This window comes from Pomacea canaliculata, linkage group LG2 (genome assembly GCF_003073045.1).
Source record: "Pomacea canaliculata isolate SZHN2017 linkage group LG2, ASM307304v1, whole genome shotgun sequence".
Taxonomy (NCBI): domain Eukaryota; kingdom Metazoa; phylum Mollusca; class Gastropoda; order Architaenioglossa; family Ampullariidae; genus Pomacea; species Pomacea canaliculata.
The window spans coordinates 21,938,451-21,964,650 of record NC_037591.1 but is presented as its reverse complement, the minus strand read 5'-3'; the positions used below and the strand labels follow the sequence as shown (position 1 = coordinate 21,964,650).

The following is a 26,200-nucleotide window of genomic DNA, read 5'->3' as shown; positions in this document are numbered from 1 at the left end:
ATCTCAGAATGTCTGCTGGACGCCAGGGCCGCGAGCACCAGCAAGCACAGTTTGTCTTCTGCTACAACCGGCAGCTGGGACGTGATGCCAGTGATAATAACCGCTCGGGGCCAACATCAGAGCAGCCAAGCCCACCCGCGTCTCGCTTCCGTGTTTCGAAATGCTTGTTCCACCTCCATGTAGTCATCAGCTGGCTGTACATATACACGAGTGCTGTACATTTCTTACAGATTGAAAGTAGATATAAGGAAACATTGAGTGACCTTTCGTTTCATCAATACTCGTTTCTGTTAATTAGGGATGAGTTTAAATACACTTTTACAGAACAGCTAAATGTTTTCACCAAATCTTCACCTTCCATTTGCCTGTAATACACTCAGAAAGTTGTTTACTCCAGTTTCAGTTTTTAAAACGCATCTGGTCCATGCAGACTTTTAGTTAATCATAAACTGTAAGAGCAAAATAAAATTTAAGCAAGACTTTTATCTCAGTGGTCGCTCCTAGCCAGACATCTCAAAACTATTCTCTTCGTGATATAAGCATACAAGTGTGTAGACAAGGACTAACGCAAACTGCACGAGGGGTCCTCATATCGCCAGTCATCTGCTATTTATCATCTAATTTCCTTCATACATACATGCCTCCTTTCTCCGGATCAAAGGATTTCCATACAAAAATCACTTTGAGCGTTGGGTTTTTTTCCCCTTTTATTTTCTGATAGGAGGAATAGGACCTGGCATAGCTACTCAATCATCACCCCTCCCTTCCTTCATTGAATCACGTGCATCTCTTTGTCCATCTCGACAATCATTCTTGTGCTGACTCACTCAGTTCAGAGCCAAGAAGAGGAAGCAAAGCAATGGACGCCGAACGTCCACCAGATTTGGCCCACGGCTTCGCTCACATTAGACCGACCGTGTGGACTATAGCATCCCCAAAACACACACACACAACGAGACAGCGAGAGTACAGTGTTGATAATGAGGCTAGAGAATGAGTTCTAATCACCTCTCCCCTCCCGTCGCCCAAATACATGCACGCGGTGGAGACGGTTCAAGACCAGCGGCTGCCCATTTGGCCAGCCATCCCTGACATACACAGGAAGGAGGCACAGGCACACAGAGCGAGAGAGAGAGGACTGTTTGTACAGCAGCCGGACCGCCGCCCTACCGCAGGCCTCGCCTGTGTTGAGCTTTGACGTGCCGGCGCGCTGCTGTTGCTGCTGCTGCTGCTGCCCAGTGCCGTGCAGCATATTAAAGCGCCGACGTGCAGCGAGCTGCCTCAGTCAGAGGAAAACCTCATGGGCTTGAGATGACACTGAGGCAGCTGCGATGAGCCTGTTGCTGTAGTGAGACAGCTGTGGATGAACCTATTGCTATTTAGAGCAGCTGTGATGAGCCTGTTCGCGATTACAGCTGCGGTGAACCTATTGCTACATTGAGCCTGTTGGTGCGAGCCTGTTGATGTGTACACTGGTAGTTGTGATACGCCTGCTGGTGTTTACAGGTGAACAGCTGTGTTACAAACCTGCCGGTGTTTACAGGAAAGCAGCTGCGATACAAGTTTGGTATTACAACAACGAGCTTGAGCCTAGTTCACTGGGATGTAAGGAGTCTGCTTGTAGTGACGGTGAGTTTAGCCTGGTACTTACTGTGAGAATTTCGAGATAAGCTGAGTTTGTTTATTTTTATTTATTATTATTATTATTATTATTTTGTTAAAGGCGACTTAGATACATCTTATTTTTAGAGTGACAGCTGAGATACATCTACATTTAATATGAGACGACTCTACACTTAGAGTGATTACTCCCATCCCCCAACTTTTTGACAATTAAAATTTTTCTTCCCGACAGCCTTTCAAAAAGAAAAGTATATCACTGCCTCGCCTCCATTCATACAGATCCCTTTGCAAAGACTTCTTCATATCCATGTTACAGTTTGTAATACGGTATGTAACTGGTGTACACAGACCGCTCCAGCTATTTGGTTTTCTCAAAAACAAACTCAAGAACGATTGCGGCAGCTTGCATGGAAACACTGCACGGTGGGCTACATAAAGGTCAGAGGTCAGAACGGCGAGGTTAGGAAATGCTTGTCATGTTATTCATCCAGCTCGGGCGTCGACTGACGGATGCCCGCGTAGAGCAAGTTGCTGCACGTACAAAGCTCAGAGCCACTGATGCAAATAACCGCCTGGCTCTCTCTCTCTCAGCACCGTCTTGCCTCCCGCTGTCCCTCCCTTTCAGCGCTCTTTCGCCTCGCTCACTCTCAGGTAGCATGCAGCCCTCCACTTACAATAACACTAACTTCAAAACATTGAGATTGTCTTGGCCCATTGGCTTATCGCTTGATGATATCTTGTTACAAATATCTGTGAAGGTAACTGCCAGGTATGCGGTCTGCAAACAGAACTCTCTGCCTTTGCTGTTCTTCCACTCTCCATCCTTTCCTCACCATGTGGCCACATGTAATTTACATGTGTTAGGTCTCTGGATCGCTGTGTTTATTTTTCAACATGTTTTTTTGTTCCAGATAACCGTCACGATGTAAGCGAGGTCTAAATATAATCCAGTACCCAAGTTGGGAACGCTTATTGTCATAAGGGTAGAGCCCGCCATAGCTCTCGTCTTCCACGCTTACATCTAAACCTCAAGGAGCATCTCATCCGCCACGAGAGATAAGAACAACTTATAAATGAGTCGCTAACTGTACCTCGGGGCTTCTCGCACGGAACAGTCATAAGTGCAGACCTAGCTGGACCTGCAACAACCATGTGCTACGTCATCATCACGTGCAACTCCATGCTGTGGACGCTGCTGTCCATCACCTGCTTCATGATGGTGCTAGCCTCCGTGACGTCACCGCACTGGCTCATCGGCTACAGCCGCCGACCGGGGCTTGTGTCCACCAAGAACATCAGCTACGTCGCCATCTCGCCGGAACACGATCCCGCGAGGAGGAACAGGAGGAGGAGGAAGAAGGCTACCAAGACGTGTACAATCCCACTATCGGCATTTTCAACCGTTGCAGCAAGTTGCACCACTTTCAGTTCATCCCCAAGCGCGAGAACTGCGCCACCTACGTGGAGGATTTCCTGACGGATAACAGCCAGTTCCCGGACACCTGGAAGGCGGCCCTCGTGCTCTTCGGTTGCGCCGGGGTTCTCCTCCTGATGACGTCACTGGCAGCCGTCTTGAGCCTGTGCGTGAGGTCGGTGTTTGGCAAGAGCATCTTTACTTTGTCAGGGCTCGTGCAGTGCGTTGCTGGTGAGTAGTACTCAGTACCCGCACCCACCGCTCCGGTTGGGCGTGCCATTTGGTATCTCCCTCTTACGCTGTGCGTTTTTCCTTTGCTTTCATTCCTTCTTAGTCCATTAAATAACTTTGTTGATCTTTATAGTTGGTTAAGGTGTGCAATCAATCCTTAAAATGAAAGTTTTTCGCCATTTTGATTCTTACTGCAGCTGTCGGCAAATGATGTTATATCGTTTGTCGTGCGAATGCCGTTATCGCATCATGAAAGTATAGAGCTTGTCAAGTCCGTTAGGTGCTCGTAGTCTTACTACATACAGGCCCGGTTCTACCTATTAGGCGAACTAGGCAATCGCCTAGGGCGCAGCGACCGAGGGGGGCGGAAAATATGGCCTGCTTTTTTTTTTTTTTAATGAATAATTTTAGGGGAAAATGTCATTTTCACAAAATGATATTAGCAGGACACTTTTCCTCTGCTTGTAGACTGACCACCACGCTAGTTTCTCAGTACATGTATGACAGGAAAACCCCAGTATCCCAGGGCGCACCTGCAGTGACCACAGCTAACCGGCAGGCAAGTAGAGGGGGGGAGAGGGGCGGGGGAAGGGCGCTGGGAGGGGCGGCGTTGGTGGAAGACACCTTTTCCTCAGCTTGTATGTTGACTTCACCACCGAGTTTCTCAGTTCATGTAGTGATGTAGTACAGGAAAACCCATTATTACAGGGCGCACTTGAAGTGACCAGCTAACCAGCGGGGAAGAAGAGGGTGGAGAATAGACAGCGGAGGGCCGGGTTGGTGGATGGGGCCTGGTCAGTGCGGACCCCTACGATGGAGTGGACCGCATTCCACTAATACCAAGCTCACCTTTCTTTCTTCTATCTTACTATTGAAGAGGTTCCACACTTATGCATTGAAAACACTGCAGCTGATATCAGGGACAACAACACAGACTTGAGTTTGCTACGCGAGTTTCTCTTTGGTTATGACAAGTAAACAGTTGCTCAATATTGTTTACACTTACGAACTTTCAACCCGAAGGAACTTACCTATTGTCACCAACGCTTTCTTAGTTAATAAGAGTATTAAAGTCTTTCGCAGACAAACATCAAGGTAGAGCCATTTGAAGTTTATAGCATATCTATTTACTGACACTGATGGCCTATAGTCTTGTACTTACTGTTGTGACTCATGTCGTGAATATTTAACTTTCTTATTAATTATTAAATTCTGTTCGATTGTGTATTACGATTAATTTAGTTGTCAAATTGTAATGTTTATTTTTATTATCTAAGAGTGCATCTGTTTGTCTACAGTTTGAAATGGCTAGCTTGTTGTTATGCTCCATTGACAGAATATTTGAAATTGGTTATTAAGAGATAATGCGTACTAAGACCTACAGTCTATATACTTCTCTTGTTTTCACCTAACCCTATGCTGGACACCACGCAGTGTTGATCACTGGACTGTGTTTGGGGAGCTGACACCATGATTTACAACTTTGCATTGTTAGTGTCCAGAAGACTCTCTCTTGACAGACTCTTTCATTGCCCGCCCACCTGTGAGGTGTGACTGTGGTGTGACTTTGGATGGGAACAAAGTACAGGTAGCTGCTATGAGGGTGGTCTAGAGGCTGGAAGCTGTGATAGCTTGAGTTTTAGACCACACAGCAAAATAAGACCAGAGCAAGGTGCTACAGATTTCTTGTCTCCATCAGTGTGCACTCCATAAAACCTTTTACACGAGTGTTTGAAATCCCCTACTCATAAGTGTAGGTCTGATTGGGGAGGCATGCAAGCATCCATATGTGTATGATGCACGCCTGCAATTGAAAAACAGACCTACTTTTTCTTGACAAAAAGTAGTTCTTACTTATAAAGTTATTAATCAAATCTGACGGAAAATTCTCGAAAAAGATTTAATTTTAGTAAGCCAGTCTTTGACACTTCTGGGTTCTAATGCCTCTGGTCGTAATGAGTTCTTGTAGAAAACCACTTTTGTACTATTTTTAAGCAGCAAACATGTAGTCAGAAGAGAACCATTGAAAGCACTTGCCGATGGAGGTGCTAGGTGGACAGGCCCACAGGTAGCGATAAATCTGTCACAGTTAATGACCAGTCGGATCAGACTAGAAGACTGGACAAAGAAGGTGGTGCGATGTTACTTGATAGTTGTCTGTGAGATGAGAAAGAGAGAAGAGAGAAAGATTGAAAGGACCTCAGTGGGGTGGCTTAGTGGAGAAGGGAAGAGATAAATCTCTACCACTTTAAAGAAAGTCAGATCACATTACCAGGGCTGGACAGCCAGAGTGGGGAAGAGGTAGTTGTAACTTTGAACTTAAAACCCACAGGACGATGTGAAAACCTCACTTTTCTGAGCGGCTGTAGACATCTCGTGCTGCTGTTTGAATTGACTTTGTAATCGTCTGTTTTGGAGCGATCATCCTTCCACAGTTGAATCAGTAAAGGTTGTGAACATTTAGCCTGCCAGACTGAACAGTGCTACTGTCTACAGCCACTTCATGAAAGTTTGTACAGATAAGTTCGCATGAATTTTATACACTGTGACATAGCTGTATATATTTTATTAACACGATTTATGTCTTTCTTTATATTAATTTCATTTCCTTATTTCTTATAGTGCTTATTTTGATTGTGTGGATGCAACGGGTTGCGATAGCGGTGGTGTAACTTTTTGCAAAACTGTTCATTGCACAAACGGGTCCGTGACAGTCTGGTGGTCTTTATCACATCACAATCGCTTTGAGTTCTGAGACAGACCGCCGCAATCATTACTGGTGATATTTCAGCCTAGCTTTCTTGTTTGAACTGCGTCCATTGAAGACAGATTTAAACAGATTCAGGAGCACAGTGCATTATTTGGATTTCTTTATGATATCCAAAGCATTTCTGAAAAACCAACGAAGGACATTCTACTATCTTGCCAGGTCTTGGCAAAGGCACTAATGCACAGAGACAGCAAAGACACTGACGCGGAGGAACTCTGTTCTGAATGACAGGTTGTGGCTAGAAGACTTCCCAAGCCTAAAATGAACCCCAAAGAAGTCTTAACATTCATAATCCAACATAAGCTATTTGATATTGTGCCGAATGTTGTAGTGTCTCTCAGAATTTTATTGATCCTTCCAATTTCTGTTGCCAGTGCAGAAGGGAGTTTCTCAAAATTAAAATTAATTAAAAACCATATGAGATCAACAATGTTGCAAGAGAGACTGACTGGGCTGGCCACCATATCTATTGAGCATGACTTGGCAAATGAACTCAATCTGAAGGAACTGATAACTCGTTTTGCACAGCAAAAAGCAAGAAAAGTGAGGTTATAAGCATCAATTTCATGACCAGGACTAAATAAATTGCAAAACAAATGATATAACAGGGTTCACTTTTTGTGAGGTGGGGGAGGGGGGGCGCAGAATTTTTCTTTCGCCTAGGGCGCAACACAGCCTAGCGCCGGCCCTGACTACATATATATATATACTCGTAGTTTCTATCCCAACTACAGCGACTTAATTATCAAAAGGGAATGCAGTTGTGTGGGGATTTTTAGTGACTTCTAAGTGTGCAGGCAAATACACACACAGGGCAACAGCATCTCACACATACTGAATGTGAATTGACACACAAGAGGAAGGGGCTGTAGGGCAAGGAGGGAGTAAGGGAGGGAGAGAGCTCTGTCACAGCATTGCACATGCAAGTCGATGGTGCTTTACAGCTAATGCCAAAATAACTCTACCTCTTGACATTAGGGGACAGCGGATAATTAAGGATTGCAATTATGCAAAAGTAAGCCCATCTCTATCATTAACCATCTGTTTTTAATAAGATTAGTCATTCATATAAACAAATGCTGAGTTTTATGCTACATTTCTCATATAAGCCCTATTTTAATTATCACACTAAATAAAAATTAGAAAAAACAGTTCCTGAGTTTTAGGTCATTTTGCAAGGGGCAAGGCCATTAATCTATGTTTTCAAGCGAGCCAGTTCCTGTTAGTTCATCCTTTTATCGTTGTCGTAGTTTTTATCAACATCTTTTGAAGTTTATCAGAAGCTGGCTGAGAAATGGCTCACCACTTCTGATACCCCAGGTAGCAGAGGCAGAGAAGTGAGGTCATAAAGTGCAGCATCCTTTTCTGCTTAGCATTCTGGGGAACACAATAGTCAGTTTAGTGAAGATTTGTTTAGCTCTGGATCAGCAGCAAGTAAGGAAAGCAGTTAAACATTTTTTCTTTGTACTGGTCAAGATTATCTAACTTGACAGGGCCTTCACAACTAATCGGTTCTACTCTATTGAAATCAAACAGTATCTAATGGCCTCTTTTCAAGTACAAGAACTCCAGTCAACAGAATGTAGATGGACATGTTTCAAGAGTCTGGAAGATTCAAACAGCTTTGCAACTGTTCAACTGAAAGATTTCCCTTGCACCCTTTTCCGTTTTTGCTCAAACTTAGGCCAGTTATTTTGTCTGTTATGGGCAAAGAAGTTAATTACACCTTCTCTGCTTATTTCTCTTTCTCAGAAAAAAAGATTTTCTTAATCTACATGTGTGTCCAGTTATGAACATTCTGTGCTTGGCTGTGCTTATTTCTGTATGTGCATGCTAACACACACACGCGCGCGTACACGGATACACTCCTCGCCCAACGATGGTGTTCTTGTCGAAACGTTCCCTTCTTTCACTTCTGGTATTGCTGCATTGTTGTGGTAGACATTCTTCTCTCAGATTTACAGTATTAGCCGATTGCCTCAATTCCAGTCTGAATTCCAGTCTAAATTCCAGTCTAAGACTCCTATGCTGTCCCACCTGGTGCACAAACATGCATTTGTTTAAATACCAGCTGAGCCTCTCCATCACTGCTGTTGACTTTACTGATAAGTGGATGCAGACTATTTCAGTAATTTGTTATGCCATGCATGACATTTTGTTGTCCTGAAGAACACCTAAAAATGGGACCTGAAATTAAAATAGAATCTTTTTCTCTGAGAAGGAGAACATTTCTTTTGAATTATTTGTTTGCCTTTCATTGCAATATTCTTAATACACTTACCATGCACATACGCACATGCACACATATTCTTCGTTCCATGTCTTCTGCTGGTTTTGCTAATTTCAGACTTTAGATTTTACTCATACTAAATTTTAGTTCTGTTTATTTTGGTATACATTTTGAAGTACTTGTGATAAAAATTCAACTGTTTGCTGAATCGTTGTTCTGTGTCAGAAAAAAGCTTCTTATTGGGAGAATTTCTATTTATAACATTATTTAAGGCTATATTATTCTAAGTAATGTATAAAAGTCTCTCTATGTGTGTATGTTTAAGGATTTGGAAATACTGTATTTATAATGAATGTATGGACTGCTATTAAGAATTATAATTTTTCCAATTTACAGAACAGTTTGTACTATCTTATACACACAGTTAAGCAAACATGTCAGTAGATAAATCTGCAACAATTAATTTATAAACCAAATATAAAACATTCAAACAATTGATTCATGTTTGATACAGGTCTCTTGTGCATCCTGGGCTTGATTTTGTATCCAGCTGGCTGGGGCAGTGCAAAGGTCAAGACCTATTGTGGACAACATGCTGGACCTTTTGAGATTGACAGATGTCAGCTTGGTTTGTAATTCTACTGTTATGTCTATAATTGCTTCTGTAATGTTGGCATACATTTCTAGTTTCAGTTTATTTTGCTTTTGCTTTTGGTATCTTTTGTGTTATCCATTCCCTTTCTTTTCCTTTTCAGAAGTTTTCTTCTTTGGTTAAAGCTTTAATTGTAGCTTGGATTAATAATTTTTATTAACTTCATTCAAGTTTTATTCTTTTTAACTGACTTAATTTAAATCTTAAGGTTTGCATTTTGTTCATTTTTTCAAACAAAAACAGGGTGGTCTTTTTTCCTATGCATCGTGGGCACACTGCTGACCTTTCTCTGTGGAGTTCTGTCCATCAAGGCAGATTCATCCACATCATCACACAAGGTGGAGGAGAGGTGTTGGAGGGAAAAAATCTCATCTGTGTCCTCTGAAGAATGTGCCATTGGGAACATGCCACCAGCCAGAAACATAGACAAATAAATTACAAGTGTTATATCTGATACACTGACCTTTAAGCAATGACTGCACAGTGGAAACTAATCAGACTTCATTCTTTATCTATGCCTTTTAATATTTATGTGAGAATGTCAAATTTTTGGCAAAATATTTTGAACAAAGAATTAATTTTTTTAAAGTGTTAAAGAAATTTATTGTATTTATTTACCTAGTAATTTTATTCATTTTAACAATTCTTGGCTCATGAACAATGATTTTAATTAAATTCTGTTTTTAACTTTAGATGATGTACAGTCCTTTTGAGGTGTACCACAGTGGCAATAGGTAGCACAAAAATTTGAATTTAAATTTATACTTTGTGAGAAAGCAAACTACAGACAAATCAAAAACAATTTTAAGATGTATGTCGTCAAAGTATCAAAAGATGTAGATGTTAATGGATTATCACAGAGTAAGGGATATTAGCAACTTCTTGCTAAAACTTCACTTTGTGCAAGACAATGACTCGTAATCAGCATTATGGCAAAATGCAATCATCTTCACTGCATAGACCTGTTAAAAATACTTCAGGCAATCTTCAGCGAACGAAACAGCATGACTAGAGCATGTCTGTGTGCAGCATGATCTAGAATATTTGTCTCCAAATCTGTCCATTCCTTGAGCAAAAATGGTGCGTGGTGGTTGCAATCTTCTTTTACACTGCAGCAAAGCACAGACTGTGAAGGCATGGAAAAGCCCATGAAAGTTAATGCTTCCTATACTCCATGAAAGTTAAGAACATGAAAGTTAACCAAGAACAGCTGTGAGACAGCTGTGGCTTAGAGCTGCAATTCCATCTATCTTTTCATTCCACTGCATTTTATTCTGTAATGAATAATACATTTGCTTGGCACCAAGAGTTGCTTGCCAGTAAGTTTGGTTAGTTTTGAGATTTTGCTTTTGCTACAATGCCTTCTGAAACATTCGAAAATACTGCATCCTGATATGTGGGGTGTATTTACCCAGGTGTGAAATGGTCAAGATCAATCTTGGCTGTCTGTACACTTGATTTTTATGCAATAACAGGATTATTTAACTTTTTTCAGACTTTGAGCCATTAAAAAATTAGCTCCATGAGTTCTGCAACCAAATTGAATGTTTTTGTACATTCCCTTATTGTATTCTATTTCTGGGTTATTAGGTTTCATACACCGATACAAATTTCTTTGTCTTACATTATTTCAGTCTATAGAATATGTCAATCTTTTGGCATTGTTCCATTTAAATATTTTTAATCTTGAGAAAAAACATATCCATCTTGAATGCTTTTCAATCATACTAGTTTAAAAAATTTATTGAAATCTCTATAAGACTCATCCAGTACACTATCCAAAGATGGTAATTGTATAAATGTATTCTCATTACAGGAACATCAAATTTAGAGATTTTTTTTTTTACCTTTTAACCTTTATATAAAAATAGATTCTTATTTCTGACCGTTTCCAAGCCAGCTTTTTTCTTCAGTTCTCCATCTTTAGCTTGCCTGTTTTAGCCTTGTTTTGGTCTTTTACATAGCATATAGCCTAAAGAATTATTTACTCTGCTTTGTTCACAGGCTTAATTATTGTTCTTATCCATCTTCATCTTTATCTCCTTATATCTACTTTCTGGGAAGCGACACATCAGTGAATCATTTCTTGCATTCTCTCTGTTGTCTTATTGACAAAATTACTATAGGAGTCTTTTTCTTGTCTTCCAGCTGCTGTAACATGACAAATTTCATCTTCTGACCTTACACAGCAGGAACTCTGAATACCATTTCTTTGGTAGTATTTCCATAGGAAAGACTAGATTAAGAAACTCGAGCTTTCCTTAACAGCTGAAGGATATACATATGCTTAAGGATATACATCACGTGAGGACAATTCTTTGTAGGGCAAGATGTCGATACAATCTTTTGAGAGCAGCAGAAACCACACAGTGACAAGCTTTCTATAAGCTTTATACCTAATAGCCAGTCTTCACAATTTTTGATTATTGTTTAGTTATATTTACAAAGTATCTTTTTACAGCTGTTTGAACTTTTTTTGGAAAGTATTTTATGGATATTGTGCCTTAGTTTACAATGAATGAGAAAATTACACCAAACTTGTTAAAAGTAAAGACAGGGGTGGTAATTAGTGATCATGCTTTGAAATACTCCAGTTGTTTCCGTGTAAGCTAATCGTCTGCAAGAAGGCAAATGTGTGTATAAGTTCGGGAACACTGATGTTCTGATTTCCATTTATTTTGGTAGCTGTATATTTGCATGATAATAATATAGGTGCACATGGAAGCATGTGCAAATTTTAAAATGACATTTTTATTATGCATTAAAGTACAAAAAATAATTGCTTGCAGTAAACATTTTCATTTTGAGAGAAAATCAATGATTACAAATGATACTTCAGTTTAAAAGAAAAGCATACTAATAATAAAGATGTTAAATACGAAGGTGTTACCGAGTCATGTTTGCTTTTGGTGGGTATACCTTTGCTTACCCTCCTGCACTGAGAACTGGAATAAATGTAGACATTTTAATTCTCATGTTGGCATTTTAAAATTTCTTCTAGTAATTGTGTTTACTCTTCATTATGTATTGGTTTCTTTTTGCATCATTTTGAACAGACTATTACCACACACAAAACAGAAATAGCTTTTACCTACTTGTCAAACTTTTTAATAATGATCCTATTGTTAACATTCATGGCACATTGAAATAATGTTTTATAATGTTTGACAATATTGATACTGCACAGTATTATTTCAAAGGAATGAAGGATGGGAAGAATGATACCCTCAAATACATGATGAGTAAGTTTTATAGTAACAGAACAAGAACATTCAAATTCATTACTGATTTGCTTTATTCACCATAATTCATTCACAATCCCTGAAGAGAAGCTCACTGTTAGTAATTTTAACAGTGAACCAGAGAATAACAGACAAATAACATGAGAAGTAATCAACAAGGGGACAAGGGGGAGAAGACTCTCAAAAAGTAAGCACAGTTTACAGAAATGCAAATGAAAATGACAGTATTACAGAACACCAGTTCTCAACACCATCTAAGCAGAGTGATGATGAAGATACAACATGGATATATTTTCAACAGGGTTTAATATTTCTATTTTAGAGCAATCATAAGGTAATGAAGACATAACAAGACAGATTTCCTCTATATAACAATGCCCTGTTTCAGAAATATCTGTGACAAACACAAAGCTGACAAACAAGAAATCTTGACGATGTGTTCACTCTTTCACAAGCAATTTTCATACCAATAACCAGAATAAGCCCATTTTCTGTTGTTGAGAAAAAGTACCATGAAAAACTTCCAACAGCAGTTGAAGTTCAAACTGCAAATGAAGCAGCATGAGGCAGATGTGACCTGCACAAGTTTTTCTTTCCTACCACAACCCTTACATTTTTTTATAAACACCTAAAAGCTCACAGATTACTGCATGCCCCCCACAAAAAAAAAAATCCCTCAATGAAAAATGTGAAATGGATATGCCACAATAAAAAATAGCCATTATTTCTCTTGATCAAAGCCAAAATTGTAACAGCAACAAACATCAAAAGGACATATTAAACAATAATATGAGCTTCCCAGAAAAACAATTCACTGTAACTGACATCTAATAAATTATGATTTGATAATTTTCACTGACATATTAAAGTCTAGAATCTGCCTTTTATGATCATTAATAAAATAAATACCTTATTAATATGTCTTCTCACTACATCAAGGAATATCCTCTTCAATTATTTTGGCCTTGAAAATAACAGCTTCAAAATTTGCTTCATCCTCTACAAATGGTGCCTGCACCACCGATGAATTTCCAAAACTAACCATTCTTCATCCATATCTAAGTTTTGGTGTGAAGGGAAAATGAGCATTTAGTTGTTACAAAGCCTCCCCACAAAATATTTACCATGCAAATCTTGGCAGAAGATGTCACCAATTAAATAGTCAGCCTTTGTAATGGACGTAACGAAGACTTAAAGAATGAACTACTCTCTTACAGGTAAGTGTCCTTAACTGAACAGGTACATTATTTAATGTAACATCTGGCAAATTTGTATATGATCTTCATGTCGGAATTTGCCCCTCACATATTAACAATGTCTAAGAAAAATACAGATCTCAAACATCCAAGACTAAAAATTACAGTGAACAAGTCTAGCAAAAACAAAAGCTTTGCCTTCCTCTAAAAACAAATAAAAACTTGTCAATAGAGGTATTCTATACAACATGAAGTCATCTTGTGTTAGTAGTTTATGGTAAAGGTTTTCTAGTTTCAAGCAATTAAAATTAAGAAAAAAAGAGCTAGCTCTTCTCTGACCTTTATGCAGCTATTTATAAATGGCGCTTGCCATGTCTGCAAGCAGCAAGTCACCACCACAATCCTGAAAATCATGCACCAGCTTGCACAAAATGTTGATGACCTGAATCTGCTGACTCTAGAAGGAACAAGTTAGTCAAGTATAAGGAAGGACTCAGAAAAAGAGATACCTGCAAATGACTCAAACAGGGACCTGCTGATAATCCAAAGGTTTGGAATGGTGGGGCTGGAAAAAAAGAATGCCTATGTGCAAACCACTTTCATTCTTGTTATAGTATATTTGTCTTGCATTTTTTTTCTCCTAAACAGCTGCCATTCTTTCTGACAAGGTTAAGCCATCCTCTTGACTGGATGTGAAACACATCAGCAAGAGGCAGATGACTAAACACAGCTCCTGTGAGAAGTGGGATGATGCAGCAATAAGAAATACTAGGTTTGCATTGTGACTAGTGGAAGTAATCCTAGACAACAGACTAACTTGTTTCACTTTCATCAATAGCTCAAAATAAGTGCTTCAGCATTGACCAGACCAACAAGTACACGTGGCTTTAAACATAGTTAGGAGGAAAAAAAAAGAAAAGAAAAGTTTTTAATGTACTGAGCCTACCAATACTCTTCAAGCAAAAGAAAAACAATGGTGGCAAGTTTCTGATAATAAGCAAGCACAAATAAGCAGAGTACAGTGCATGAAAACTACAAATTAATTCTTTTTAAGTATCCAGCTGACAAGAATGTATGCTCAAAATATGCTTGAGGCCAAGGGTATGTGGTGGGAGAAAGGCATGCATGCAAAAAGCTCTGGTAAACTGTTTAACAAATAGGAATGGAAATCAACAGTCCTAAAGTATTCAAAGCAAAGAATTCATTTGGAAAAGTCTGTCACATTGTCAGCAGCGTTTGTCATTGCCAACAGGACAAAATTACCCACCCATTTCCCCAGTGCCAAATACAAATCCTGCTTTGCCAGCTTGCGTAATCTCTTTCTTAACATCACCTGATGATACACTCCCATTACGAACTTTGCTAGCGTTAAGAAAATGTTTTATATCCTATGAAATTTTTTGTCTAACGTCTGTTTTCATGACTTTCTATGCTACAATGACTCAGTAAAAGTTGGTGGGCCGTGTGGATTGAAAAAACTGCACAGTTTCGATATGCACTCTTCCTTCAAAATGTTACAGATATGTTTTAAAAAAGATAAAAGATTAAATAAGGAAAATAAGTAAAAAGTAGTAATAGTAAAAAGTTTCAATAGAATTATTTCAGGATTTCTGTAACAAAGATTTTATGGCTTAAGAGTAACTAAAGCTTTCACATCAACATCAGAAATGAAAAACAAAAGGCCATCCGCAGAATACTTTGTAACTTTCAACAACATGTCCCCTTGGCAATTCTTTCTATAAAACTGTTAATACTCCCACTTTCACAAACAATTTAAAAAAACTGTAATGCTTACAAAAATGTGTTGATGAAACTACAAGCAGTTTCATTTCTAATGCCACCAAACATGTGTCATAAAAAGGCAACAGCAAAAGAACTGGCTATTATACTTGAGCTGAAAACACGCACAGGCCCTTGTATTCATCACTGAAAAATCTTCAATAGCACCAGATTCAAATTTCACACACAGTCATAAAACACAGACAGGTCCTTAAAAAAAGAGATAGAGATAAAGGGCCATAGGTATAGGCAATTGTAAGTGGTTTGCTATGTCTAAAAAGGAGAATGTGGAAGGTGGCAGCCCAACCTTTTATCATGTGACAAATCAGACATCCACCACCCCTGGGTGGGCAGAGGGAGATGTCCCAACACAGACAAGGCGAGGATCAAGCCACCAACCTTCAGAACTAAAGTTAAGCACACTAATTACAAGTCTACACAGCCCCACCCCCAAACACTCATCCACAAAAGAAAAAGGTTTTACTTATAAAAAGGTTCAGGCCCACTGACTAGTATCAGCTTGAACCCCCCCCCCCACTTCCATTTTAAAAATATCAAATTCCCATTCACTTGGGGAGCCAATCTCAAACCTGTGATCTGCTAATCCCATGGGGACATTAAACTGATAAATTGCTAGCATCCTAGGGCAAGTTGCACAACACATTTAAGATTTTAATAATTTTAGGACTTCTTAACTTCTTAACTTGTGGCACATCACAATTTTACAACTTTTCTAAAATCACTTAAAATAAGATAAAACTATTTAAACGAGACTTTCGCTCCTATCACGGATTCATGTTCCCATCAGCATATGCTATAGAAGCCCCATGGAAAAGCAGCAAAAGAAAGAGCAGGTTGTTGACTCCTCAAATTCCAGACTAGGATAACATATCAAGTTGAATGCATGGCTGATACTGCGAGCTGAGTATAGTGGGATATGAAAGCAGCAGCCAAAGCAGATCACCACATGACTTGGCAGGCCAGCCCAACCATAACTAGAGCTGATTACCACGATAAGTCAACTAGTTCTTAAGTAAACATTCTTCTGTAAGAACATCATGGTAAAGTACATAAGCATGTTATGTTACAATATAGTTTGCACATGAAAAATACATGTTAACAGATGAACATTCAAAGTGTCTCCAATATTTTTTTTAAATGCTGTGCTTCACCAGCAGTCACTTTAATCTCTTCAATAATTCTGGCGATGTCAGTTTGTTAAAATTCAAAGCGCAGAAACAATTTTTTGCAGTTTAATTTCATCATGGTTTTGTTTGTTTGTAAACACATAGGGTCTTCCTGAAGCTGTGATAACCAGTCATCACTATTAAAATCAGTTTAGTGCAACATATCTAATTGAGTCAGGAAAAACATTTATAAATTTGTTTCGTTAGAACAGTTTTCAAGTCTAAGAGACACATAGTGTAACTGGCCCCTGAACCAATATGTATTAACACGTTCAGCATGTGGCATAAGCATTCTTCTACTTTCTTGACTTCAGCCTGTGTTTTACACCTACTAAAATTAATAATTTTTAATGCTTAAAAAAAAAAAAAAACAATTTATAATGGAATGTAACTCCAGCTTTTACTTCACAATTTCCAAATCAAATAACCTCTTAAGAATGCAAATAGCAAATGACGAGGGACAAACTGATAATGTAATCAATGAGTATTAAGAAAATCATTTTTGGAAAGTCCCCTGGATACTGTTAATTATTTTTTGATTTACAAGTGATGCATCAAGGATTTAGGTAGGAAAGGCTGTTTACAGATTTAGACATGATTTTCTTTTATACCAACAATATAACGTTTTAAGAAAAACTGAGTGAATTTGATGCACACTAAGATAATCTGAGAATCAAATCTTATCAAGAGTTCAGAAAATGGCAGATTTATGTTCTACTCTTTCAAATTTAGGGAGATGTAAGCACGCACACGAAACTGCACTGCAAAAACATGAAAAGCTACTATATTCTTAGTTTACTATCGTTGATGTGGTAGCATGAAAATGGCTACCAGTCGATTCAACCAAGATCCTGAGTCAATTCAACCAGTCAATTCCACTACAACCCTCAGTCCATTTGACCACTGAGTATAGATGTTACTGTCCAGTGAAATGACATATTTGTTGCTGGTTGTTTGTAAACAAAAAGAAACATATTTTTCTATACAAATTAGTCACGTGACAGGTCAGCCGCCATTGTCATCAAATGAAAAGTAGACACTACTAGGTGTGGCGAATGAATACCTATGTATTAGGAAAGAGGGAAAAAAAAAAATTTCTTGCTTTGTTTAATTTACTCAATAGCAAAGCATAAAAGTACAGGTCATGGGGATGTGTTTTTAAATAAAGGTGTTAAAAAAATGCGGAGATGTTAGAATATGTAGAAAAACTGATTTATATTGACTTGGATTTTCTCTAACTCACAAGCAAGATCAATGTGCGTCAACCAAAGACAAAAAAGAGATTGCATCAAAATTCACTTATTTCATGGCCACATTATCCCATAGATGAATTGGTCAAATCAACTATAGGCAGTGGTCAAATCAACTCGTGCTGTGGTTGAATCAACTAAACCCATGAAAACTACTCATGCATATTTGCTGCTCATGCAAATCTAGCTTAGTCATGACTAAATGATGATTACAGGAAGCTTGCCTTGAGTTGCTGAATGTTTAAGACATGTTTGCCTCATGCTGCTTTTCCTGAGTGTTCAACACAAAGTTCAAAAACACAAAACGCTCATCAAATTATGGCTTAGTTGTACAATCATGGCACAGAAATATGCCTCATGTTGGGATCAAATGTGTCCCTTGCCTAGGTGGAGTTTTTGAATGAGCATCTTACTCTCACTCATCTACTTCTGAAAACCTCTCAAATCACATCTATATCAAATGCAGGATGTTTCAACTTCACAGCCAGGGGAAGAGACTGCAGAGTAAAAATGTCACATCAAAAATAACATTAACTGGCATTTATTAATCCTGTCATGCTGGAGAATGCTATCATGTCTTCTATCTTAAAAAAAAAGTTACCACTGTTTTACCCTAACCATTCTCAATACACCAAGAGTACTGCTACTTGTAGAATAAACACACATGAACAAACCTATTAGAAGTGCACATGAAGACTGTTACCAAAATCACAAGGAAAGGCTGCATATGCAAATGAGGTCATGAGGATAGCAGTTTGCCCCCAGTTCTTTGCATACTAGAAAACATGAGAATTCCCATGGTGTATAACATGACAACAGAGATGTGCTAGAAGTTAACATCAAGAGGAAAGTCCTTGTAAGCTGCTGCCATGGTGACAGACTTCAATGCCAGGAATGCATCTGGAGTAGATCTTGTCACTAGCAGGCTGCAAAATTGCAAATGAGGTTTCAACACACCAGCAGTTCTGGCTTCAACAGAAAAAGCAAAGTTAAAAGTAACTCAGCTGATCAAGTCCCAAACAGAAATGTCTGCTCTGTGCTTAATGATCACAGTTGTTTGTCCTAAAACACCTTACTATAGGTGTGCAGACCAACACCCGTACTAAGGACTACTAGACCAAGCATCAATGTCACTAAGCTGCTTAGATAACCTCACTGACTAATGTTTCTGGCAATTCATACCTGGCAAGTCTGAACATAATTCACTCTTCTTTCTTTGTGGACAAGACAAGGCATTGGAAGTGCCATGCCCATCATCTTAACTCTTGAAGGAATGCTGCACAGTTAATAAAAGAAACAGCAGACGTCCCACTGTTTACACAAGTCTTTATGAATTAGCAAGTTTCATCCTTTCTCATTCACCTGCCTGCCTAAGCTTAATTCCACAGTTATCAACCACCTGTTAAAATAGTATACTTCCCTGACAAACATCTAGAGCAAACTTTTTTCCCCAAGTGAAATGCAACCAAGTGGTTTCAGAAGCTGTGATATTTTTAACTAGAGAGAAAAAACCCTAGGGTAAATAAACTGGCAGTCTCTCCACAACACAATCTCTCTTACAAAACCGCACCAGAGAAATGGAAATAGAAATATATATACACACCTTTATAGTCGACATCTAACCTGAGGTCAATAAATGCAGACACAATCTCTATGGAAGTCAATAAAGCTGAGTTACAAACAGTATGAGGGAATCTTCAAGAATAAGAATCATCTGCTTTCAAACTGTGGCAGCTGCAATTGACTAAGCACTTAATTAGAGAACCCTGTAACTGACATGTCTTAAGCACCGACTTTGGGTGAGAAAAAAATTGGAGGCAGGGGTTAAAAAATGAGTTAGCTTAAAAGAAAGTGCTAGAAATGGCAGAAGGGGCTGGGGGAAAAAAGTTGCTTTACAAAAGACGCAAGCCCCTGATAAGTTATACCCTCTGATGACTGCATGGCAAGCCATTCAGTCCAAGGGAACAACAAAAAAAAAAAGAAGAGAAAATCTAAATTTTTTTTCATGTAGACTAAAGGGCCACCAAGAGAGTTGATGTAGCTTGAGATATTTTAATACAAATTTCCATAACAAGCAAGAAAAATTCCAACACAAAAAACTTTTGGAATGTTGATTATGACCTAATGCTGAGAGTGGTAGGAGCCACCAATAGAGAAGTATACTTTCTTACAAGAATAAGAACTGTCCAATATCTACAGTACAAGGCCAAAATTATCTCTCATTAAAACAGTCTGCTGCATGTTCTGTACGTCATTCTACAAGGCAGAAGACATGATAAATGCAAGTCTCACAGTTGAAAAATATTATTTGCCTTTATGATTACTGCTAAAGAAAAGCACTCAAGGAACTGGTAAGCAGAAGACACTGCTACCATTCTTGCATGGACAAATCTTATCACTTTTCAAAGAACACACATGCAACATAATCTGGGATATAACAAATTCAAGTCAGAAAATTCAACTTGCTATTACACTTACAAACTGAAACTGATTTCTAACTCAAACTAAGAACAGCTACATTTATCTGTTGCCTACAAAAAGCTTGCATGCTGAAGCAGTTTCTTTAATGTTTCAGACAGTGGTTTTAGTTGAAATCAAGCCTACATCTACAGCAAATTTATCAGTGGCCTCCCTTTCAGTGATCTGATGCTGGCATTCATTGAGTGCAATCAACTGTTACTGGCAATGGAACGAAAGCTACAAGGACACTCCTGAAATGACCAAGCCAAATAGACAATGAAATATCATCCTTTTTGTTTTAGAAGCGAACAACTACCAAGCAATGAAACGAACACTGGATGCAATGTCTGGGATGACAGCACCTAAAGTCAACTTGAAAGCCACTGAGTGATTTGACAGGTGGCTAGAAGTAGAACAATTGAAAAGTAAACAGTGGTACAATCCACCTGAATTTTGCCAACACGACTCTACAAATAACATGAGGGCATACAAGAAGAATTTTATGTACTGTTCACGGAAATGTGCCCACAATCATCTGCTTAAATTTACAAAATTACGCACAGGAGAGAGAGCAGCCAAGAAAATGGAAATCACATTTTTTCAAATTTATGCAGAAAGAAAGCTTAAGAATATGCAGAATTCACGAAGGAAAATATTAGCCTGGTAAATGCCAATATATCGTATTTATCAAAGCTGTACAAGTTAAAAAAAAGCATCTGTATACAGATTGGAACACATGAAAAAAAAAAAAAATGCCAACATGGCACACTGCTATCTTTTGAGAAGACAAAAAGTGACAAACAAAAGAATGGACTACATCTGTGAACTGCTAAATATATTTAATGTATTTTGTGTGTGTGTATATATATTTATATTTCTATATCTGCATTTCCGAGTCAACTCTCAAGACAAATAAATGATCGAACAAACAAAATTGATGAAATGAATTTCATGCAACAGAAAGAGACAATGTTGCCAGTGGCATAGATAACATGTTATTCTACACCTGCAGATAAGGTCTGTTATCCTTTTGCTGCAGTGCTGTCAATGCACGCTTTGTAAGCACAATTCTCTTTTTCTGACGTGTCTCTGTATATTTGCTAGTATGTTTGCTATTAAACATGTGCTATGAGACTTTTGAAGCTGTAAGATGATGTTTTTGTTAAGCAGATCGCATCTACTGAACAGTGGAGAAAAGTACTGTATAAATCTGCTTACGAATAATTATTAAGTTTTAAAATTGTGCAAAGCATGAGATAGTGCCTACAAAATGGTAAAGGGAACAGGGGAAAAAAACTCTAGTTTGTATGTGGAGTAATCCCCAATGTTACTTATGAGTAGTCAGAAAACACACATAGCTATTGCCAAGGACAGACCCGTAAAACTTCAGCTGTTGGTAAAAAGAAAGATGTAACAAAAATGTGAAGTCAATAATGTGAGTGGTAAAAGGGATTACCAACAAGCATGGTCTTATACAAACATGTTATTTACTAATTCACTAACTTCTCTGAGTGAATGAGTAAAAATGTGTGCATGTGCACACTATCTACAACTCTTTCTCTGTATGAAATTCATTTCAACATGGAAATAAGACATCAGCATGATAAGACAGCCACAATGAATGATGTAATGTGGCTGCACAAAGGTGTGGAAATCAGACACAAGGATACATTTCAGGTTAACAGACTTCTTACATCATTTGCTGCTGACCAAAAAATATGGCAGGTTAAGTCTTTTGGCATGAGACAACTATCATGCCCATAGCAAGAATATAAACATTTAATATGGTGTGTAGTGATAACAAACTTATTTTTTCCTTCATTTAATTCACAGATACAGAGATAATACATAACAATCTTCAATGTCACCTCTCTAAAAACAGTTCTACATAACAACTGTAGGTAAAGTCAAAAAAGTGATGGTAAGAATTGGGACCTATGGAAATGAGGTGAACTTATTTGCGATGAAAATGAAAGATCTGAGTGTATAAAGTACAAGGGGTGGGTGGGGGAGAAAAAGCTCTTTAATATTCATGGCACTGTATTTGGGGTAATGGGAAAGGGGAACCAACTCACAAACTATTGGAAATGCAGCACACCACTGTTCTCATTTCTGTAATTACTGAACAAGTCTTAATCATGATAGTAGTCAGCTCTTAAATGTTTCTCTTACTTGTGAACAAGTTATAAATCGTATGCAAAAATTTGCGCCTGTTCTGGGGAGATTTCAAATCTTTCGCTTTAACTTGCACCAATCTATAATACATAATCACAACGTCCTTTCCAAAATACTTCTGGATTCAATTTTTATATTCTCATTCATATGAGCAGGCAGCCTTGCCATCTTCTACAGGACACAAAAATACATCAAGTTTTGCCTTCAATAACTAGGTTTTATTATGATATATTTCTGATTCAAGTTTGTTGCTTGGAAGAAACCCTCACAATTCATAATCAGCCTTCTTCCATGTTCACTATATAAGTTATGCGTATTACCCACAGTGCTCTTTGTTCACTTTACAGTTTATGTATCAGCCCACTAGGGGTGAGGGATCACACAGTGATGGTGGAGGGAGGGGTCAAAAGATGATGTGGTGGGCCAGAGGAATAGGGGCCATTTTGTCTATAATTACAATTGACTGATGTACGATATACAATGTTTAAAAAAGAAAAAGGAGTAAAAAGCTAATATACAAACAGCACTGGATTAGAGGGAGTGGGCTTTAATCTGTTTAAAACTTGTTTTCTCTTTAGGAGAAAAGAAAAATATACTTGCAAAACATTTTGTCTCTGTACAACATCCTTTTTCTGTTTCACCAACAAGCTACAGTAAATATATCATCATGCAGGAATAAACATGTTGCTGGTGAGTAAAAAGTGTACAATAATCCCTGAATATACACATACAAAGAGACTTCCATGTCTATCTGGTGGCCACTGGGCCAGGCACAGATCCCACCAGCGTAGAAAATAAAAGTCTGCATATATATAAAACTCTGTTACAAATCACAAGCCACACTTCACAAGCCTGGCTTCTTGTCGTGAAACATTAAGTGCAAAGTCTCACACCCAACTGTTGCATGCTGGCCAGATACTGCTGGCTTTGCAAAAGGTCTGTACCATGCCAGAGAAGGCTATGCTTTCCTCAATGATCACACTGAAAAATTGTCACCATTTGCAAGATGCTACATATCTTCCTTCGCTCAGTTCACATCTAGAAAGCGGTAATCTGTCTTTGAATGCTTACTGCCAATTCTCTTGGATTAGGCAGACACCATCTGCAATGCTGCTGGATATTTTTAAGTTTCAGTGAGCGGAGATTACACTCTCCTACCCATTCTTGACAAAGACACACTCATTCTTGAGGTACTGATAATGAACATGAAGACTCCACCCCACCCAATATGTTTAATGTTTCAAAATGTTTGCAATGATTGTTGCAGCAAAAATAACACAAAACAATAAAACATTTCCATTAAATTTTGTAAGATGACACCTGAAAAATATGAGACCTAGGCTGTTCGTTTGGAGCCAATAACCATTTATGTCAGAACTGTACATCATGTGAACAATTTTCACAGTAGCACATGGATGACACTTTCAGTAACACAAAAGGAGGATTCTAGGCTTCATATTCAAGAAACTAAACATTATGCTTTGTGCCCTCAAGTGCCCACAATAAAACCTCTTTGCTGAATGGATCTGACCCTTGTGAGCTGCTTGCTGTTAATTGGGATCTGCAAGACTTCTTGCACCATACTTGTAATGTGATAGGAAAATGTGGAGGGATGGGGTAATCCCATAGCCTTTAGGTTGAGGCATTAAACACTGCACACCTCTCAATGTCAGCTCTTTGTGAGGGCTATTGTAGATCTTTCCCTAGCTGCTTTACTTGGATCAACCCTACAAGGATGGTACACTCCACAGCCAGCTGAACTAGGACAAACTATGCTGCATCACGATGTTGTCAACCCAGCTTGCATTTGCACATCCACTCAGCTATCTGCTTCCACTCTTAATGTTTTTTTAATAGTTAATCCTTGTAGACATAAGTGTTTGTGCAGCATTTCTTGCTAGTTCATGCTACTTTTTCATGGTTTGATCCCCTGCCTTCCAAGGGTGGTCAGGTGGCACAAAGGTTAGCGTCTGTCACCAATACAGTGAAGGTTGGCTGTCCTGGGTTCAGCTTTTGTCTCAGCACACTGTTCTTTCTCTTCATGTGGCATCTGTTCACAAGGCTGGCTGACTTGAAGTGATATAGCCTTAGTTACTGAATCAGGGTAAAACACCCATTCCTCCCAACACCCCTGACCTCCGAATAAACATTTTATCTCGATCAACTGCAACAGACTCCTGAACTGTTTTAGTGCAACAATCTTTTCTCCTCCCAGCAGCATTAACTCTGATGATGCCAAGGTCATTGCCAGAAAATATGGATTTGCAGTACAAATGCCATATGTAGCACATCTGGCCCAGAAACAGTGAAGGCAAGAGAAGGAAAGAAAACAGTTTTTACACACTTTTCACAAGACCAAGGCAGAAGATGGGGAAGAAGTAGAGAGTACTGTAAAAAAAAATAATGTACGTTCACACAGATGTGAGGTCTGCTGAGAAAAGCAGTTAAAGTTACCAGAAAGTGTCATCCAGGGTTTAATACACATGTAGTGTCCAATTTATTCTCATGCTTTACCAGTCAATGAGGATCAGCTTCAGCCCTCTCTTGGGCCAAAGAAATCAACTACTACTACAAGTTGTATATATATTAAAAAAAACAAAAACAAATATCTATTAAAAAAGGACTTTTCTACTTATTTCTAAAATGCATATTTTATCTATCTTAGGATGGTTCTTAGGCCGAAACCTTCAATTTCTTTAGCTGCTAACTCTGTGATAGGCAGCACGTGAAATGCTTAAGACAGAACAAAAATTATGAGTCGTTATAGATAATGGGTGTCTTTCCAAGCTGAAGAGAACACAAAGCAGATCTTCCTTAAAAGGGAAGATGAAGGCCTAATGCCAGACAACCAGGGAATGCTGCAAGGTATGTCCAGAAGTGCCAGTCCTCACATAAAACTGCTGTCCTCATAATCTAAAGGAAGAATGGGAAAGGAAAGAGAATACAACAATTACCCGCTTTGAAAACCATTTTCACAACAACAATTCTTGTAAAGTTAAATGTTTCAAAACAAATACCATCCATTACCTTCCATCAAGAACGATCTCCACAAAAATTCCAGTTAAAGTATGGTCTGTCAGTTTTCAGCCAGCATAGAACTTGTTGACTATCAAACTTTTACCTTTAAATTTATTTGTGCATGACAGACAAGGAAAGAAGTGAAAGATAACAGGAAAGGCAGTTTCAAAGAAAAAAAGAAGAAAGAAAACAACAATGAAGTCTTGCTCAATAGCAGACTCCGTCAGCAAATGACATGAGGTCTTTCTAGTTCAAACAGACAGGGTAAGTCAGAAGGCAGCAACCCCAACACAAAAGCTAAAAGGAAAAGAAAAGAAGACATGAAGAGAAGAAACTGGCGTGGCAATCTCCTGACTCTTCATGATCCTTCTGGAGTATCGATGGAAAACAGCTCTTTATGCAGAGCTGGAAAATCCACATCTGGGGCAGATTCCTTAAAGCGATTCAGAATATGAATGTGATGGTTGCTTAGTGTCCTCAGCACTGTTGCTTGCATTACAAAGCGAGCCAGAATCTCCTGATCGTCTGTGTGGTTGTTGCCAATTTCAATCTTCAAAGCTGCCAAAATTTTCTCATGTAGCTTTTGTATGTCTTGTACTTCTTTCACTCCTGGTCGATCTGCACATTTAAAAAAAAATATGCACACCAGCAAATCATAAACAAAAACCGCTAATGAGCAAGCTCTTTTCCTTTAGTCAAATAAGTTCCCTTCATCCCTCCTTTCTTAACCATGTCCAAAATGAGAGAATGTTATGAGCATACAATACAGAAAAAAAAAGTAAAATATTGTCGTGAGAAGACTAACAGTTATCCAACCTGTTTCTCTCAATTTAAAAAAAAGCTCTCTAGACTGTATTCCTAATTTTTCAACAACAGCTAGTAGGAGATATGAATCCTTATGTAATTCCACCCCATGTGCCATAGCTGTCTGATCTCACCTAACAGATGGAGAACACAAAAGCCTACACAGTGG

At 38.5% G+C, this 26,200-nt stretch overlaps 2 protein-coding genes across 3 annotated transcripts in view; one reads left to right on the top strand and one right to left on the bottom strand.

Moving 5' to 3' along the window:
- The first annotated feature begins 857 nt into the window (after nt 1-857).
- LOC112557013 (LHFPL tetraspan subfamily member 2 protein-like) lies at nt 858-11,895 on the top strand. The gene is given in 6 exon segments (XM_025226579.1): nt 858-1,629; nt 2,535-2,902; nt 2,962-3,268; nt 8,783-8,896; nt 9,164-9,262; nt 9,265-11,895. Coding segments are annotated over 5 exon segments (690 nt in total). The 5' UTR covers nt 858-1,629; nt 2,535-2,773; the 3' UTR covers nt 9,306-11,895.
- Nucleotides 11,896-12,191: 296 nt separating this feature from the next.
- LOC112557001 (probable nuclear hormone receptor HR3) overlaps nt 12,192-26,200 on the bottom strand; it is a 33,436-nt gene continuing 19,427 nt past the window's right edge. For both annotated transcript variants that reach the window (XM_025226557.1, XM_025226556.1), the window contains exon 10: nt 12,192-25,845. In XM_025226557.1, coding sequence (XP_025082342.1) covers nt 25,586-25,845 — 260 coding nt within the window. In that variant the 3' untranslated portion in view covers nt 12,192-25,585. The remainder of the gene's footprint in view (nt 25,846-26,200) is intronic.